This window comes from Scyliorhinus torazame, chromosome 15, assembly GCF_047496885.1.
Source record: "Scyliorhinus torazame isolate Kashiwa2021f chromosome 15, sScyTor2.1, whole genome shotgun sequence".
Taxonomy (NCBI): Eukaryota; Metazoa; Chordata; class Chondrichthyes; order Carcharhiniformes; family Scyliorhinidae; genus Scyliorhinus; species Scyliorhinus torazame.
In genome coordinates, this window is record NC_092721.1 from 127,448,852 (window position 1) to 127,466,753 (window position 17,902).

Sequence of the window (17,902 nt, forward strand, 5' to 3'; positions counted from 1 at the left end):
TGTGGAAGTGAAATAAATGGTGTTCAGTGAAAAGGAAAAAGAACTTTAGACTCTTCATATCACAGCAACTAAAACGGTTAACAGCTCATTTAAGATGGAGCTGAGGAGAATTTTTTTCTCTTAGGGTCATGAATCTCTGGAACATTTTCAAAGAGCAGTGGAAGTAGAATCTGAATATATTTAAGGCAGAGCTAGATAGATTCTTGATTAACAGGAGGGTGAAAGGTTATCGGGGTAGGCAGGAATGTGGAGTTAAAGTTGCAGTCTGATCAGCCATGATCTTACTGAATGATGGAACAGGTTGAATGGCCTACTCCTGCTCCTTGTCCAGATGGTCAGTGTAGTGATCTGCATATCTGTATGTACACAAGGGGTTAATGTATAGGCATAACAGCTAAGTAATCACTAGAGGGCAGCACTAGAGATGGGTATAAAAAGACAGACTTCAGCCAAGATCCGCCTCTTCGTAAGGACAGTGACTAGTGACCACAAGTAGAGAGAGACAGCTCAGTGCAGGTGTAGTTAAACACAGTTGATTCTTATTCAATCTTGTTCATTTAACATCTATATAACTATTGGAAAGAGAACAAACTCACAGCTTATTTGTTAATGTTGCTCAATAAAGTATTTGCTCTAATCGGAAGACTACGAGTGTTAATCAACATCGAGTTAAAGATCATCCTGGCAAGAAGCAAAGGAGTAAACAGATATTGTACAAAGTAATATAACATTACTACCAGGAGTAGAAATATAACAGTCAGATTAGGTTAACACATTTTAGAAGAGCTCCATTTTGTCCTCCAGGATGATTCTAATTTCTCTGTACCATATCATTTCAATGCATTCTCCAATTCATCTTCAAATGCCTTTGCCTATGGTCTCCTGCATTGCTTCAGCCAGATACACACAAATTTCTGAAGTTGTGCCTCTTATATCTCTTTGGGACTCTGTTCTCTGTTTTGAGCATTGATTTTAACAGCTTCAGAGTTCAGCTGGCTCTTCAATATTCCTGCCAAATCCTCCTGATAGTACTCTTAACATGAGCCCTTCCATTTTGGTCTGGTTTCACTTTACTTTTGTCTTTATCTTTGTATCACCTTTTTGCAATTGACATGAGGAAACATTTGTATTTTTCAGCAGTTTTCAGTTCTTCCCAACTTTAAAACAAAATTATTCATAAGCCTGTTTACTGCCTCTTTTAGTACTTAGCATAATTGTCTCAGCAACTTTGTTCCCAAAGCTCGCCTTTGTTTTCACCAATCCTATAAAGATCTCCTAGCTTTATAGTTTTACAGCTGGCAACGGTTCTTGACTTGAATCATTAACCTCCTCTTACTAAACCTGAATTTCTATCGGAGCAGTGCTGTACTTCAGCTGTATGTCAGCCAGTAATGCATGACTGTCTCAGGGAAATTGGCAGGAACCTGGGTACGTCGAATTTCAGCCGCCTCTGCAGATTTCTGTCAGGATATAGTTGGTGCTTAACTTCCATAAACATGGGCCCGCCCTTGGAAGGGACAAGGCCAGGGGATGGATTTTTACACAAGGTGTTTCCTTAACCTTGTCCATTCTAACATTCCTAGCCTGAACCCTGTGTTGAACCTGGTATACATGTTTTTAGAGCATCAGAATTGGGGCTCATCTAGAATCTAAGACTTGGAACCATTAGTCAAAATCATAGCAGCATGATTTTTTTTGGCTTGACTGTAATAAAGGAGGTGAAAGGTGTTAAAGCATTTTCTTGATCAATGGCATCAACTTCTGCACAAGCAGTGGGTCAGTTTCACATTTGACGCCCCACCCCCACTTTTCTGATAAATTTCCACGGTGTTCTGATTGTGGTGTGATGCTCACCAATGGTATGACAATTTGAAAATCTGCCATTACTCCAGACACTCCAATAAGGACAGGTGCAGAGGCTGAAGATGTTTGGTCCTTATCCTTAAAACTACATGGACATGACATGATAAATGAGTTTGTTTCAATCCTGAATTCTGTACTTGGCTTATTTAGTAACATTGGCCGTGATTCTCCATTTGACGCCAGGACTGAATTGCGTGCGGTTCGCATTCCCCTTGGCAGCTCTATTTGTGGAACAACCCAAGACATGCTAATAGCCAACACTTGGCCCATGTGAACCTAGGGCAATTCCTATTCCTGCCGGCATCTGATTTGTTGGGGCCGGAATTGGTGCTGGAGAGCTTGACAAGCTGGAGCTTCTTATAAGCACTCACTCCCCACAAAAGATGGCAGGATGCAGACCGCCCCCCTGGTTCCTGGACCTGAATCATGACAGGATGCAGTGGAAGGGAGGCGGGGCACCCTGTTCCCAAGGGTGGGAAGGAGGCTCCAGCCTGCTATTGTTAACTGGGCCTGGAGATGGTAGCTGAGGCAGTCAGTGCTGCCAGCCTCACCAGGCGGACTGACATGCAGTGTCACAAGAAGATGAATGACCCCCTCAGGGCAATTCAGGTGAGTCACCACCGGTGTTCCCTTGGCACCACTCCTGTCCCTCAGTCCTCACATTGCCCCCCCACACCCATAGAGGCCACTCAAAACACATCTGCCTGCATCTCCCTCACATCCCACCTTGCATCAAAACACAACACTGATATTGTTCTCTTTGGCCAGATACCTTGCATACGCATGCCACCAGCTACAGACACCCCATGTAACTTTGCCTCCATGCGTCTCACCATGTCCTTTATGTGTCCCTGAGGAAAAGGCAGCCCATAATTAGCGAGAGTGGGAGAAGACTGGAGAGGTCATCCCAGCCCTCAGGGGCACGATTTAACATGCAAAGAATTGTCCCTTTTTAGGCACGTATAGCAGGGTGTTACTCAGCACCTACAGAGAACGATTCCGCTAACTAACGGGACGTTGCCTTTTGTTTCAGCCTCGTCAAGGAATGCCATGCCGAAGCCACACTTACCTAATTTCCGACAGGAAGATGACTCACGGATCGGAGGGGCATTTATTTTTCAAATTTAGTGTACCCAATTAATTTTTTCCAATTAAAGGGCAATTTAGTGTGGCTAATCCACCTACCCTGAACATCTTTTGGGTTGAGGGGGGCGAAACCCACGCAAACACAGGAAGAATGTGCAAACTCCATACAGACAGTGACCCAGAGACAGGATCAAACCTGGGACTTCGGCGCCATGAGGCAGCAATGCTAACCACTGCGCCAACGTGCTGCTCAGAGGGGAATTTTTTAATGCCGCCCCGATCTTTCGACCCCGCCCTTTGCTCCTCCATCGTGGCCTCTGGACCCACCTCTGCCCCAACTTACCTCTGAAGGGTCCTTGAGATCCCCGCCTCACCCCACTTCTTAAGGGGCAGGGCATCCCTGGCCCGATCGCTGGCATGGGCATGTTAGCACCCAGGCACCTTGTTCCAGCCTGGTACCCTGGCAGTGCCTCTGCAGACTGGCTGTGCCAAGGTGCCCCGGTGCCAGAGTGCCAGGGTACCACCCTGCCCAGAGCCCGGCCAGTCGTGGGTCTCCAGCAAGTGGTACAATTTTTAACCGGTTTACAAATTTTGCTTACCTTCTCTTTCCCCCTCAGCAGCCATTGCGCCCAGTCCCTGTTTGTAAATACCTGTAGTAAATTGTGCCACGTGACTTCTGCCTGAGAGGAGCAGAGCATCACGTAGGCGTGGAGCATATTGGGTCCAATGCACAAAATACATTGAAATGAATGCAAATGCCAGTTTTGCATGCTCCTGCACCACGGTGGAGCGGCGCAAACATAATTTTCGCCACCTGGAAGGAACCAGAGCATGGCACCCGAATTGGTGCCAGGCACAGACCTCGATTTTGTCTGGACACTCGATTCTCCGCCCAATCGCGATTTGCGTTTCTGGCGTCGCAAGGTGGAGAATCCAGCCCCGTCTCATCACTGATTCAGCATATTCTATGTGCAAGGCTCACTCCAGTCGTTGAGCACACAACCTAGGCTGATACTCCAGTGCAGCACTGAGAAAGTGCTGTATTGATGAAAGCGCTGTTATTTGAATGTGACATTAAACTGAATCCTCGTTTAAAATAATTATTTAAATGTAGCTTTTGAAGTTGGACTTAAAATCATCCTGGACAGAGGTTTGGTGCATTTGGAGATCTGAGAGTGGGCCTTGTGCCCCTGTTTTCATTTGCCCGATCTAAGGTATCAAGAAAATAGCCAATTAGAAGAATTGGTAGAAACAAAATAAGTCATAGTCATGCGCTTTCTTCACTTCTTTGTATCCCTGTGCCCATAAAAGAGCTGGTATCAGCGCTGTTGGTTAAACCTCCAGTCACACTTTGGGCAACTAAGATACTTGTAATGCAGTACGGCTGGCAGATATGTGCATTTTAGCTAATGATTATCGGAATCTCCTGGGATTATTCCTGATCATAACCTAGCATTGGATACATTTACACCTCCTTCCAAATGATTCTCAGTGCAGCATTAAAGATTGAACCGTGGAGAGTGAACAGCTGGGCCCCAATTTCCTTTTCATTTAGTACTTAAGGTGGTGAAGCAAGAAGCAATTCACTCACCGATTACAAAATGCTATCTGCTTTGTTCCTTTTCTCTTTCTTTCCTAATTGCCAGTGCTTTCTCATATACACCATTTGATGGCTAAGAGGGGTAAATGGTATACATTTGGTATACAGTTCTCTGCATTTCATATTGTAAAGCTACTCTGTTGAAACGAAGCACATTTCTATCTCAAATGCCCCATCCAAATGCCCTACAGAGAACTGGCAAAATCTAATTATTGGGGAGCAGTGATGCTTGAATTTCAGATGAGGTCCCAAGCTTGACATTTCAGCAATCTTCTGCTATGCAGCAGCCCTTAATTAACTCCATTAGTGAGTTGTAAATTTGAGTATTTGTCATTCAGGCTCTGTTGTCATGGTTGGCTAAATTTCATCTGTCCTCACCAGGCTGCAGTTTGAGCAATGTCCTTGCACAAAGGGATGATTAGTTGAACCTGAGTTGCTTTGTTTGAATTATGCCACAAACCAGCAGATAGTCACATACATGCATGGATCTGCAGCCAGGCCCAGTGGCAGATTTAGAGCTAATGGAGCCCTGTATGTAGCTTCATTTTCGGGCTCCCAACTTCAGGACCTAGCCACGACAAAGGACGTTCTCTCTTATCTTCTGTTCCCCCTCCCCCAAAGTTTTTTTCTTTGCAAATGTTGCAGCGCATTTAGATGAAAGCAAGTTACTGCGGAGGCTGGAATCTGAAACGAAAACAGAAAATACTGGACAATCTCAGCAGGCCTGACAGCATCTGTGGAGAGAAGGGAGCTAACATTTCGACAAAGTCATCCAGATTTGAAATGTTCGCTCCCTTCTCTCTCAATAGATGCCGTCAGATCTGCTGGGATTGTCCAGTATTTTGTGTTTTTGTTGCAGTGCATTTATCTTGGTAACTTGGCATTTGCATTTAGGAGAGGCTAAGAGCCGGGGGCGGGGGGGGGGGGGGGGGGGTGCAGCGGGGGTGGTCAGGAGATGGGCACTGGGGTCGGGGTGGACGGACATGGAACTCCATTACTGCAGCTGGAAAGGCAGCCATGCAGCTGCACACGCCACTAACAGCTGCATTGAACTTAGGGCCGCGGGTCCCCCCTGGTCACCCCCCTAGGTGCCCTCTGGCCCCAGCCGACCCATCAGCTGGATGGGCACACTGCAGCACATCCAGTGCCATCTTGTTGGCTGGGCATAGTGGTGTGGGGATTGTAATGTTTATATGCGGTTTTAAGCTTGTCAGCCTCCCAAGTGTCAATAACAGACCTGGCGAATCCCACACAATTTTTTCCCGGAATCGATTGTGTGTCACGTGGCGCCAGTGCTAGCCCCTCCACAGTTACTGAATCGATGCAGATTCGGCGGCAGATTTGCTGTCGTGGAATTCCACGCATTCTGCGTCAGCGTCAGAAACGGAGAATCCCGCCCACTATGTGTAATTATGAAAAGTTTTTTTGTAAACTGCAGATGAATGATGTACGAGGAAGAGATGGTGTGAATCACTCAATTGTCTGTTTGGAGAGCAGGACTGGCCAAATGGACCGAATGGCCTCCTCCTGTGCTCCGTGACCACCTCATAAACGGCCCCGAGCTCTTGTTCCAGTCCATTCATAAAGAACAAATCTGAGCAAGGAAGTATAAATGTTACGCAAGTAGCAACCACCAAAAGAATTGTTACCAAGTTATTAAAGGTTTAATTCTAACTAAACTGTCAAGAAGTGCCTCCCTCCTTCTCTGCTTCATCCGAGTGACTGTGTGTTGGTGGCTGTGGAGTTTGGTGTTCGGATCCCACCTTGTGAAGGGGGAAAGGGGAGTCCAGGGCCTTGAGGCAGAAGCCCGGGAGGAGGGGGGGTGCTGTCTTAAGTCCCTTGGGGGTGGTGGAGAGGGGTGGTCCCGGGGTCTTGAGTAGGTGGGGGAGGGAGGAGGGGCGTCCTGGCATCGTGGGGATAGGGGAGGGAGTTACAGGACCAAATGTGACAAAGTGTTGTAGTGAAATTGAGCGGAGCAGATGGTGACCATTTCCCGCTTACATGTGGCGAATGTCTAATGTCTGCGGTGCTTGTGCCCTTTTTCACCCTCCCCAACCCCAGACCACGTGCTGTACTCAGGTGGATCTGACCCGCACGCGCACATAAACACACATGTAGAAACTTTGCAACAGAGTAAGCGGGAATCTTAGATCTTGCCCACTCACATCCTACTGTCTACCTTTGCAAAGGAAACCAGTAAATGTCATCTTCATTCTGACCACCACTCCCTTACACATACATTATGCAGCAGACAAAGGTAAATTTTGTTTCATTGGCAGATTGCAGTTCATTTGTTAGGTTAGTCCCTCCTGGACCTCCCAAGATGGCCTCACATTTGTTGCCATTATGCAGTCCATAGAGGGTTGTTTGGTGTGGACAGGCTGACCTGATCATGGTTATTTTGCAGTTAGTTTTGCTTTCACCTCCATGTAAAACTACTTTGTGCCAACTCAAAACTAGTCTCAAAACCCAACATCTGCTTGAGATTTGAAGAATGAACTCCTAGAACTGAGTTCAATGGTGATCAACATCAGTCTAGGTGACATAAATAACGTCCTCAAATAGTTTTGACCACGCAGCCAATCTTTGGCATTGTCAGGTAATGTATATGCTATATGTCATCATTCATTCTACTCAAGTCCTGTCCTAATACTGAATTCAAGCTCCTTGAGTAACTAAACAAACCCCAGTGGGACTAACCTGTATTTGGGATAGTTCTAACACACACAGGACACAGAAAGGTCATATGGCATGATCCTCTCGCCTCCCTGTGGCGCATTTCTCAACAGCGGGTGGAGGTCTGTCGTTGGCCACGATGGGATCTTATGGTTCCACCACTGTCAATGGGATTTCCCATTGAATCTACACCATGAGAAACTCGCAGTGTGGGTGCACCATTGATAGGATCAGAAGATTCTACCAGTATGAACAACTGGAAGATCTCGCCATTAGTAATGTAGAGGCAAATTTAACAACCTATTGATAAAATAAGGTAGAGGGTTATCACAGAAGAGTGGACAGAATAGCAAGTATTTATTACTACTGGAAAAACACTAAATGGACCCACCTATGTCATCAGAACTAAGCATGGGCTGAAATATATAAAAGTTCGGCACAGTCAAATTCTGAAACTGGTTACAAATTTCATTCTATCTAATTCAATTCAATTTCTTTCATCCTTCTCTTCCAGAGTGGGAGCCAAAATGTGTTCATATACCACTTATAATTATAGCACTTAATTAACCAGGCCTCTCATAACCTATTACAATAAGGCTATTCAAATCTGGAAGCATGTCAATCAATCTTCCTGAAGTTATTAGACAAGTAACATTGGACGGGCGGCAGATCACATTTAGCTAATTATGGAAGGGATTAGTTAACCACTACTAAACTAACCACTACTAAACTAACCACTACTAAACTGCAGATGCGAAGAGGTACAAAAACAGCCTGTGTTACGAGAATGTGTGTCAGGATGAGAATTTAAAGTGGAATTTATTGCTATTTTGGAATTAAATCGCTCTGTTTGAAATGTCCTTTTTGCATGATGACATGTGTTTAAGCAGCAGGATTGTGTTTTGTTGTTAATTAACTATGTCACATAATTAACTTCCAAATGACTTGATAACTTCACGGGTGAAAATATCCATTTCAGACTTTATTCACAATCTACATAAAATATTGACCTCACTTGCTCAAATTTAGGTAGTGATACTTTCTGCAGAAGCCCATCACAATCTTATGGTTAAAATTCTCAAACATGATATTGCTGAAAATAGAGACATGGGGCGGGATTCCCACTCGAGGTCAATAGACCTTTACATGGTCCGCGTCCAGCCCGTGACGATCTTGTGGCGGGTGCAGTTAAAAATCCTGTCCATGCTGTCAAAGCTTTTCATCTTACACTCATCAGGACAGATTCACAATACCAAATCTCAAAGAGAATAACAATTTACACTATATAAGAGGTGTGGTGAACCACTGTACACCTGTATTAGGGGATGTAAGGTAGCAGCTGCACTACAGGTTTGCCGGTGGCCCCTGCCTGCTGGTTCCGCCCAGGAGGAGGAGTATAAATATGCGTGTCCTCCATTCAGCTGCCATTTCGCCAGCTGCTGTAGGAGGCCATGCACCTTACTGCAATAAAGCCACTGTTGTACCCAATCTGAGTCTTTGTGCGATTGATCGCGCATCAATTTATTGCAGTAAGATTTTCTACAAGATGGACATCCGAATCAAACCAGCCTGCAGCTGATTCCGCAATCGACCGACGCCAGAAAAGACTTTAATCACTGGCTAGCTTGCTTCGAGGCTTACATAAACTCAGCGAACACCCCACCGACGGAGGCTCAGAAGATACAGGTCCTGTACTCAAGGCTGAGCTCAAGCGTGTTTCCGCTGATCCAGGACGCTGACCTACGCGGAAGTCATGACCCTCCTCAAAGAGAACTACGCGCAGAAAGTGAACACACTCTTCGCCGGCACGTACTCGCCACTCGCTCTCAACTCCCTGGTGAGTCCATTGAAGACTTCTGGCGGGCCCCACTCGTCCGGGGCTGTGACTGTCAGGCCGTTACGGCCACCGAACATTCTAATCTCCTCATGCGCGATGCTTTTGTAATGGGGATTGGGTTGGACCTCATCCGCCAAAGACTGCTTGAAGGGGCCACGCTCGACACAGCGGAGACAAAAAAACTAGCGCTCTCCATGACGGTCGGCTCACGTAATGTTCAGGCCTACCCCTCCAGCCGCGCGGCCCACCCCTACTATCCCTCCTTGACCCTGTAAACGGCTGCCCCAGCCGGGGCCTTACCCAGCCAATACGCCTGCGCCTCACGCCAATCCGCGCACCCCTGGGGTCCCCGATGTTACTTCTGCGGCCAGCAGAAGCACCCACGCCAACGCTGTCCGGCCCGCACTGCCCTTTGCAAGGCTTGCAGCAAAAAGGGCCACTTCACCGCAATGTGCCAGGCCTGCGCATTCGCCGCTATCGCACCCTCCCCCCTGAGACACGCACAATGGGCGCCACCATCTTCACCCCCCCCGGGGCCGCGACCGGACAGTGGGCGCCACCATCTCCCCCCCTCAGTCCACGTGCGGCCCATGGGCACTGCTATCTTGTTCAGCTCCAGCAACGCGCGGCCCACGGGTGCCGCCATTTTGTCCCCCGCAGGATCTTCAGTCGCCGCCACCTTGTCTTCCCCACGCGGCATGGACGCCGAAGGCATTCCACGACCTGGACCCCCTATGCTCTCCGTCTGCTGCCACCAGTGACAATCAACCGCAGCTCGCCTCGATGACGCTAGACCAGTCTTGGCCGCACAACCTGGCCACCGCTTCGACTACGGTGAAAATCAACGGCCACGTGACCTCTTGCCTGCTGGACTCCGGGAGCACTGGAAGCTTCATCCACCCGGATACGGTAAGGCCCTGCTCCCTCGCGGTCCACCCCGCCAATCAAAGGATCTCCCTGGCCTCCGAATCCCATTCCGTCCGGATCCGAGGGTCCTGCACGGTCACTCTCACGGTCCAGGGCGTAGAATTCAGTGGATTCCGCCTCTACATCCTTCCTAATCTCTGCGTTGCACTATTACAAGGCCTGGATTTCCAGTGCAATCTCCAGAGCCTCATCCTCAAATTCGGCGGGCCCTTACCCCCCCTTACTGTGTGCGGCCTCGCGACCCTAAAGGTCGACCCCCCCTCCCTCTTTGCCAATCTAACTGCGGATTGCAAGCCTGTTGCCACCAGGAGCAGACGGTACAGCACCCAGGACAAGACCTTCATCAGGTCCGAAGTCCAGCGGCTGCTTCGCGAGGGTATCATCGAGGCCAGCAACAGCCCCTGGAGAGCCCAAGTGGTAGTCATTAAAACTGGGGAGAAGCATAGAATGGTCGTGGACGACAGCCAGACCAACAATCGGTACACGCAGCTCGACGTGTACCCCCTCCCACGCATATCTGATATGGTCAATCAGATTGCGCAGTACCGGGTCTTCTCAACAATTGACCTAAAATCCACCTACCACCAGCTCCCCATCTGTAAATCGGATCATCCATATTCTGCCTTCGAGGCGGACGGTCGTCTCTGTCACTTTCTTAGGTTTCTCTTTGGCGTCACTAACGGGGTCTCGGTCTTCCAAAGGGAGATGGACCGAATAGTCGACCGGTACGGTTTGCGGGCCACGTTTCCGTACCTAGACAATGTCACCATCTGCGGCCATGACCAGTAGGACCATGATGCCAACCGTGCTAAATTCCTCCGCACCGCCACTCTCCTCAACCTTACTTATAACAAGGAGAAGTGTGTGTTCAGCACGACCCGCTTAGCCATAATCGGCTATGTGGTCCAGAACGTAGTTCTGGGGGCCGATCCCGACCGCATGCGCCCCCTCATGGAGCTCCCCCTCCCCCACTGCCCCAAGGCCCTCAAACGCTGCCTGGGGTTCTTTTCATACTACGCTCAGTGGGTCCCAAACTACGCGGATAAGGCCCGCCCACTCATACAGTCCACCCAGTTTCCCCTTACGGCCGAGGCACAACCGGCCTTCGACCGTATCAGGGCAGACATAGCCAAGGCCAGGGTGCACGCAGTAGACGAGACACTGCCCTTCCAAGTAGAAAGCGACGCATCAGGCGTCGTCCTTGCCGCCACCCTCAATCAGGCAGGCAGACCCGTGGCATTCTTTTCCCGCACCCTTCATGCCTCAGAAATTCGGCACTCGTCCGTCGAAAAAGAGGCCCAAGCTATCGTTGAAGCTGTGCGGCATTGGAGGCATTACCTGGCCGGCAGGAGATTCACTCTCCTCACTTACCAACAGTCGGTAGCCTTCATGTTCAACAACACGCTGCGGGGCAAGATTAAAAATGATAAAGTCTTGCGGTGGAGAATCGAGCTCTCCACCTATAATTACGAGATCTTGTATTGCCCCGGCAAACTCAGCGAGCCCCCAGATGCCCTATCCAGAGGTACATGTGCCAGCGCACAAGTAGACCAATTCCGGGCAGCCTTTGTCACCCGGGGGTCACACAATTGTACCATCTTGTCAAGGCTCGCAATCTGCCCTACTCCGTCGAGGATGTACGGACAGTTACCAGGGACTGCCAGGTCTGCACGGAGTGCAAGCCGCAGTTCTACCGGCCGGACTGTGCGCGCCTGGTGAAGGCCTCCCGCCCCTTTGAATGCCTCAGCGTGGATTTCAAAGGGCCCCTCCCCTCCACCGACCGAAACACGTATATCCTCATTATGGTCGATGAGTATTCCAGGTTCCCCTTCGCCATCCTATGCCCCGATATTACGTCTGCCACCGTCATCAAGGCCCTCAACACAATCTTCGCTCTTTTCAATTTCCCCGCCTACATCCACAGCGACAGGGGATCGTCATTCATGAGTGATGAGCTGCGTCAGTTCCTGCTTAGCATGGGGTATTGCCTCCAGCAGAACGACCAGCTACAACCCCGGGGAAACGGGCAGGCAGAGAGGGAGAACAGGACGGTTTGGAGAGTCGTCCAGCTGGCCCTACGGTTCAGGAACCTCCCAGCCTCTCGCTGGCAGGAGGTCCTCCCTGATGCACTACACTCCATCTGGTCATTACTGTGCACCTCAACGAATAACACACCGCATGAACGTCTCTTTGCCTTCCCCAGGAAGTCCACATCCGGGATGTTGCTCCCGACTTGGCTCGCAGCTCCAGGACCGGTCCTGCTCCGTAGGCACGTCCGACTCCACAAGGCAGACCCGTTGGTGGTTAGGGCACACTTGCTCCATGCCAACCCCCAATACGCCTATGTGGCATTCCCCGACGGCCACCAAGATACTGTCTCCCTCAGGGACCTAGCACCAGCAGGTTCCACCCATACACACTTCCCCGTCCAGGTGCCATCCTCCCCTTCCCCAGCGCTTCCAACATTAACCCCACCAGGTCCAGCCCTCTTTCCCCTGCCCACGCAAGAGGATGAAGAGGATTTTGGCACGCTCCCGGAGTCATCCAACATCAGGCCGGCACCAACGTCGCCAGCATCAACATCGCCGCCACCATTACATCGCTCCCAGAGGAACGTCAAGCCACCAGACCGGTTGAACCTCTAACTGGCACCGGACTTTCAAGAGGACATTTTTTTTCTCACTTCCTTTTAATAAAACGCTGTACATAATTTTCAATACTGTATATAGTTCTACACCACCCCCGCCGGACTCATTTTTAACAGGGGTGAATGTGGTGAACCACTGTACACCTGTATTAGGGGATGTTACGTAGGACCGGCACTACAGGTTCGCTGGTAGCCCCTGCCTGCTGGCTCCGCCCAGGAGGAGGAGTATAAATATGCGTGTCCTCCATTTAGCTGCCATTTCACCAGCTGCTAAAGGAGGCCATGCATCTTACTGCAATAAAGCCACAGTTGTACCCAATCTGAGTCTTTGTACAATTGATAGTGCATCAAGAGGGTGGTGATTATTTGGCAAGCAGACTCTGATTGGTAGAGACGTTGCTATGCAAAATGCATCAAGAACCAGTTTTTGCCATGCTTTTATTTAAATTCAAATCAGAAAAGCTGACTCTGATTGGTCAAGGTCTTGAATTGGGGAATGAACCAGGAACTGGCTGTCCTCCAAGCTTGTGTTTAGCTGAAAACGACGCAATGCTTGAACATGTTCTTCCCATTTGTAAAGGACAGGTACCGATATGTTAATATGTATATTCAATAGTCAATATCTTCATTCTCCATTGAGTAGGGGGAATGGTGCAATAATGTGGTTTATCGATTTTGTTCCAATTGCTAAGCTCTGCAGTTTAGATATAAAGGGCAAAATTCCCCATTTGGGAGATGTTCTCCTGCCACAGCTGAATTGCACCTGAGCAGATCAGGTAGCAATTCCCAATCCTATGGCAAGCAAATTCATGCATGGTGAGGATTACAAGGGATTCCCGAGTGAATCCCACTATTGGGCCGCCATTCATGCCCGGTGCTGATGACATTTTCTCCCCGATGCTGGATTATCAGCCACACCGGAAATTCCGCTACTGACAGTGCGAGGGGGAGAATTTAGCCCAAAGCTTTACCTGCAGCTTTGATTAGTTTTGATCTATACATCCAATCTTGCTGTAAGATGTTGAAATTACAAAGTTATCCAGCAAGTCCAAAATTGACCAAGGCTGCACAATAGATATACCACATAGTATCTCACAAGTGAAATGAGTTAAGATATAACTGGATGTTATAATAAAGTAACAGTAAGAAGTCTTACAACACCAGGTTAAAGTCCAACAGGTTTGTTTCGATGTCACTAGCTTTTGGAGCGCTGCTCCTTCCTCAGGTGAATGAAGAGGTATGTTCCAGAAACATATATATAGACAGATTCAAAGATGCCAGACAATGCTTGGAATGCGAGCATTAGCAGGTGATTAAATATTTACAGATCCAGAGATGGGGTAACCCCAGGTTAAAGAGGTGTGAATTGTATCAAGCCAGGACAGTTGGTAGGATTTTGCAGGCCAGATGGTGGGGGATGAATGTAATGCGACATGAATCCCAGGTCCCGGTTGAGGCCACACTCATGTGTGCGGAACTTGGCGAGAAGCTTCTGCTCGGCGATTCTGCGTTGTCGCGCGTCCTGAAGGCCGCCTTGGAGAACGCTTACCCGGAGATCAGAGGCTGAATGCCATTGACTGCTGAAGTGTTCCCACTCCACATCATAATAAAGTAAGCTAGAGGAAATTGCTAAATATAAACTTTAATATTTATTTTTCCCCCAAGTGTAAAATATATACAGCTATTAACCTACCCCATGAAACAGGAATCCCAGATGTGTGGACAAGGAGTTTCAATCAATAATACTGAGATGTTTAGCTGTAGTTTTAAAACCCAAGTTTTGTCTTACCATCTTATGTGTATTTATATCGGGCGGGAATCTCTGATCCTGAGGCTAAGTGTTGACGCTGTCGGAAACGCAACACGGACCCAGGGGGCCAGCAGGGCGCTGGAGCGGTTCATGCCGCTCCAGCTGCTGATCCGGCCGTGGAATGGGCGCCGGGGGGATACACGCATGCGCAGTAGGTCATGCGCAACCCCGCGCATGCGCAGTCCCACCGGAGCAATTTCCGCGCATGCGCGGTGTCTCCCTTGTCCGCGCCGGCCCCAACCCCAGGAGTACAGGGGCCGTCTCGGAATAAAGGAGGCCGGGACACAGAGAGGCCGGCCCGCCGATTGGTGGGTCCCGATCGCGGGCCAGGCCACATCGGAGGCCCCGCCCCCCGGGGTTGGACGCCCCCCCCCCCCCCCCCTCCCCCACCACAGGCTGCCAACCGGACCCTTCAACGCCAAGGTCCCGCCAGCTCAGAGCAGGTTAGAACGGCGCCGGCAGGACTTTTTTTTAATATACAGCCGCTCGGCCCATTCGGACCAAGAATCGCGGGGGGGCCGCATAGAGCGACCCCTGACCGGCGGCGCGCCAACCACGCCGGCCCCAATTGCGCCGATTCTGCGGAGAATTGCGTCGGGGCGGCGTGGCACGATTCGCATGGCCCCCGGCGATTCTCCGACCCAGCGCGGGGTCGGAGAATCCCACCCATCCTTTTCATATAGGGAAGTAAGTCATATGTGACCGTTTGACATGTACAGGGTTTAATGGTGCCTATTATATTCCTGTTAAGGCTGCTTATATAAGCTTAAACTGGTCTGTATAAATTTGTAATGTATACAATTGGCATCGAGACTGCTGATTAAAGTATTTGGGGTGACTATATATTGTTACTATATTTTGTCACTGTAGCAGAAGAATAATGTGCGATTTCAAACTGCCTAGAAATGAATACAATTGATCAAACAGAAGGCAGAATTAACAAAGAGATTGAAAGAGCAGGGGCTGGATTCTCCGCGCTCTCGGGCCGAAATCCCGACCGGCGCAGGTGTGGAGAATCCATTTCCCCCCAAGAAATCGGCACCAACGCCGGTTCACCGATTCTGCAGGCCCCGAAAAGCGGCGTACTCAGGGACCTACCTGGGGCCATTGCCAGAGGCCCACTCAGCCATTCTCTGCCCCCGACCGGCCGATGTCCCGACAGCATGGAACTAATGTGCTCCAGCCGGTCGGGATACTCACGTGGCGGCTGCGGACTCAGTCCGCGGCCGCCCTGGTCGGGGGCTGGGGTGTCGGAGGCCAGGGGGGGCGTTATAGGCGGCCAGGAATGCTTGTGCGGGGGTTGAGGGTCGGGCGCGCAGCCGACCGGGAGCGGAGGGTCTCTTTTGTGGGTCTAGCTCCACGGTCAGAGTCTACCATGGAGCACGGCGCGGCCACTGGAGTCCTCTGCCGTGCGCATGTGCGGCCTCCGACCCGGCTGTGCAGGGGCCCGTATTGGCAGCAAAAGCTGCAAGATCAACTCTGGGTCCCTGCCAGCCGCCTGCAGGGTTATGAATTCACGTCCCTTTGATGCCTGTTTTTCTGGCATAAAACTCTAGCTTTTGACGCCGGCATGGGGACATAGTCCCAATAATGGAGAATCCAGCCCCAGGTTTAAAAACACAATCCTCATATTTTCTTGGTTTGTTTTCAAAAATAAGCTTTTTTTAATTTGCAGAAAGAGAAGAAAAGCGGACTCTTAAAACTTCTGTCAGGAGCATCAGGAAAGAAGAAGTCTCGCTCACCTCCATCTGTTTCTCCAACTCATGATTCCCAACAGGCAGCATCAGAGAATACTATGCAGGGAGCTGTGGGTCCAGAAGTCCCTCCAGTCTCAAGCCATGGCAGGGCTGGCTCTTGCCCTTTAGAAAGTGAAATGCAAGGGGCTATGGGAATGGAGCCACTCCACAGGAAAACCGGCTCCTTGGATTCCAACTTCTCCATTTCTCCACCTACACGGCAGATGTGTTCATCCATGGTTTCAATACGTCCAGATCTTAAACCGTTGTCTTGTGAAAGGTGGGTGCATAACAAATTAAAAAGACAAGAGGCTTCGCTGAATATTTACCGGTCCTTAACTAAATAAAATGTTAGTGTGAAGGTTTAATAGATATGTTAAATGTTTTTTTTTAAATTGCTTCAAGGCTCTATGTATGGTAAGGTTTATATAATTACATCGCCAAACTCTTTATCAATCCATAATCTGCTTCTGCTGTGGTGTTAATCCTCTGTCAAATTTGAAAATTCTTCAGTCTTCATGTATTAGAAGATGGTTTCCAGTACCAGTACCACGGAATCTTCTGCCCTTCCCTGTGGCAAGTATTGGGGAGCATTTAATCAGGTGGGAGGATGGGTGGGAGCCTACCACTTTCCCGCCTCCATCTTGATTAAGTCTGTGATAGGGAAGCCCATGGATGGCCTTCCTATCCTGCCACCAGCTGAGGCTCTAAGGTAACCAATTAATGCACACTTCATCCACTGGTATTAACCCATGCAGGAAGCATGACAGATAAACCCATGCAGGGCTGCTTGTGGGCTCCCAAAGGAGTCACTTGTTCAAAGGCACTCAGTGCCCGTATTGGGTAGGGGGCCCACTGAGAGATACCCCCTTGCCCTTGCTGCTGCCCCTCTGTGGCTCTCCCACTGGCCATCACTCACCCATGACCTGGGATCCAGCAATCATCCTCGGCCTGGGTGGGTGTGGTACCGGCAGCAGCCACCACCTCCCCAGTGGTGCTGCCATTCAGTTGAGCTGCCAATTTGCTGGTTGCTCTTGGCGGATGGGACATCCGGCCCCAGGGTCCTTGATCCTGAAGTAAAGCCTGCAGCTGGCCTATTATGTGCCTACCTGGCACATGATGTGGCAGGCCTTCTTGGCCAGAGTTTAGCGTTCATCAAAGGACACATACCCAACGTAGAAGCATGCAAAATCAGGCAAGAAGATGTCAGGTGCGCATCCCAATGCAATCACTCTCGCTCAGAATGTTACGATCGGCAGGCACATACGGGAGTCTGAAATCCGCCCACTGATAATTAAGCAGGTGGCATGGTGGTTAGCACTGTTGCCTCACAGCTCCAGGGTCCCAGGTTCGATCCCCGGCTTGGGTCTCAGAGTCAGCACGTTCTCCCCCTGTCTGCGTGGGTTTCCTCCGGGTGCCCCAGTTTCTTCCCACAGTCCAAAGATGTGCTGGTTAGGTGGATTGGCCATGATAAATTGCCCTTAGTGTCCAAAAAAAAAATGGTTAGGTTGGGTTACTGGGATAGGGTGGAAGTGTGGGCTTAAGTAGGGTGCTCTTTCCCAGGGTCGGTGCAGACTTGATGGGCTGAATAGCCTCCTTCTGCACTGTAAATTCTATTTAAAAAACCTTTAATGAGGCAATTGATGGTGATTTTGCATGGCCCATCCACTTTTGCGGTTGGCGATTGGAAACTGGAAACGTCCACCCTCATCCTATATTA

The 17,902-nt window shown here is 49.6% G+C and overlaps 1 protein-coding gene across 1 annotated transcript in view; it reads left to right on the forward strand.

The window, feature by feature from the left end:
• LOC140391806 (E3 ubiquitin-protein ligase SH3RF3-like) overlaps positions 1–17,902 on the forward strand; it is a 597,301-nt gene that overhangs the window by 556,484 nt on the left and 22,915 nt on the right. The window contains exon 9 of the mRNA XM_072476706.1: positions 16,122–16,462. Coding sequence (XP_072332807.1) covers positions 16,122–16,462 — 341 coding nt within the window. The remainder of the gene's footprint in view (positions 1–16,121; positions 16,463–17,902) is intronic.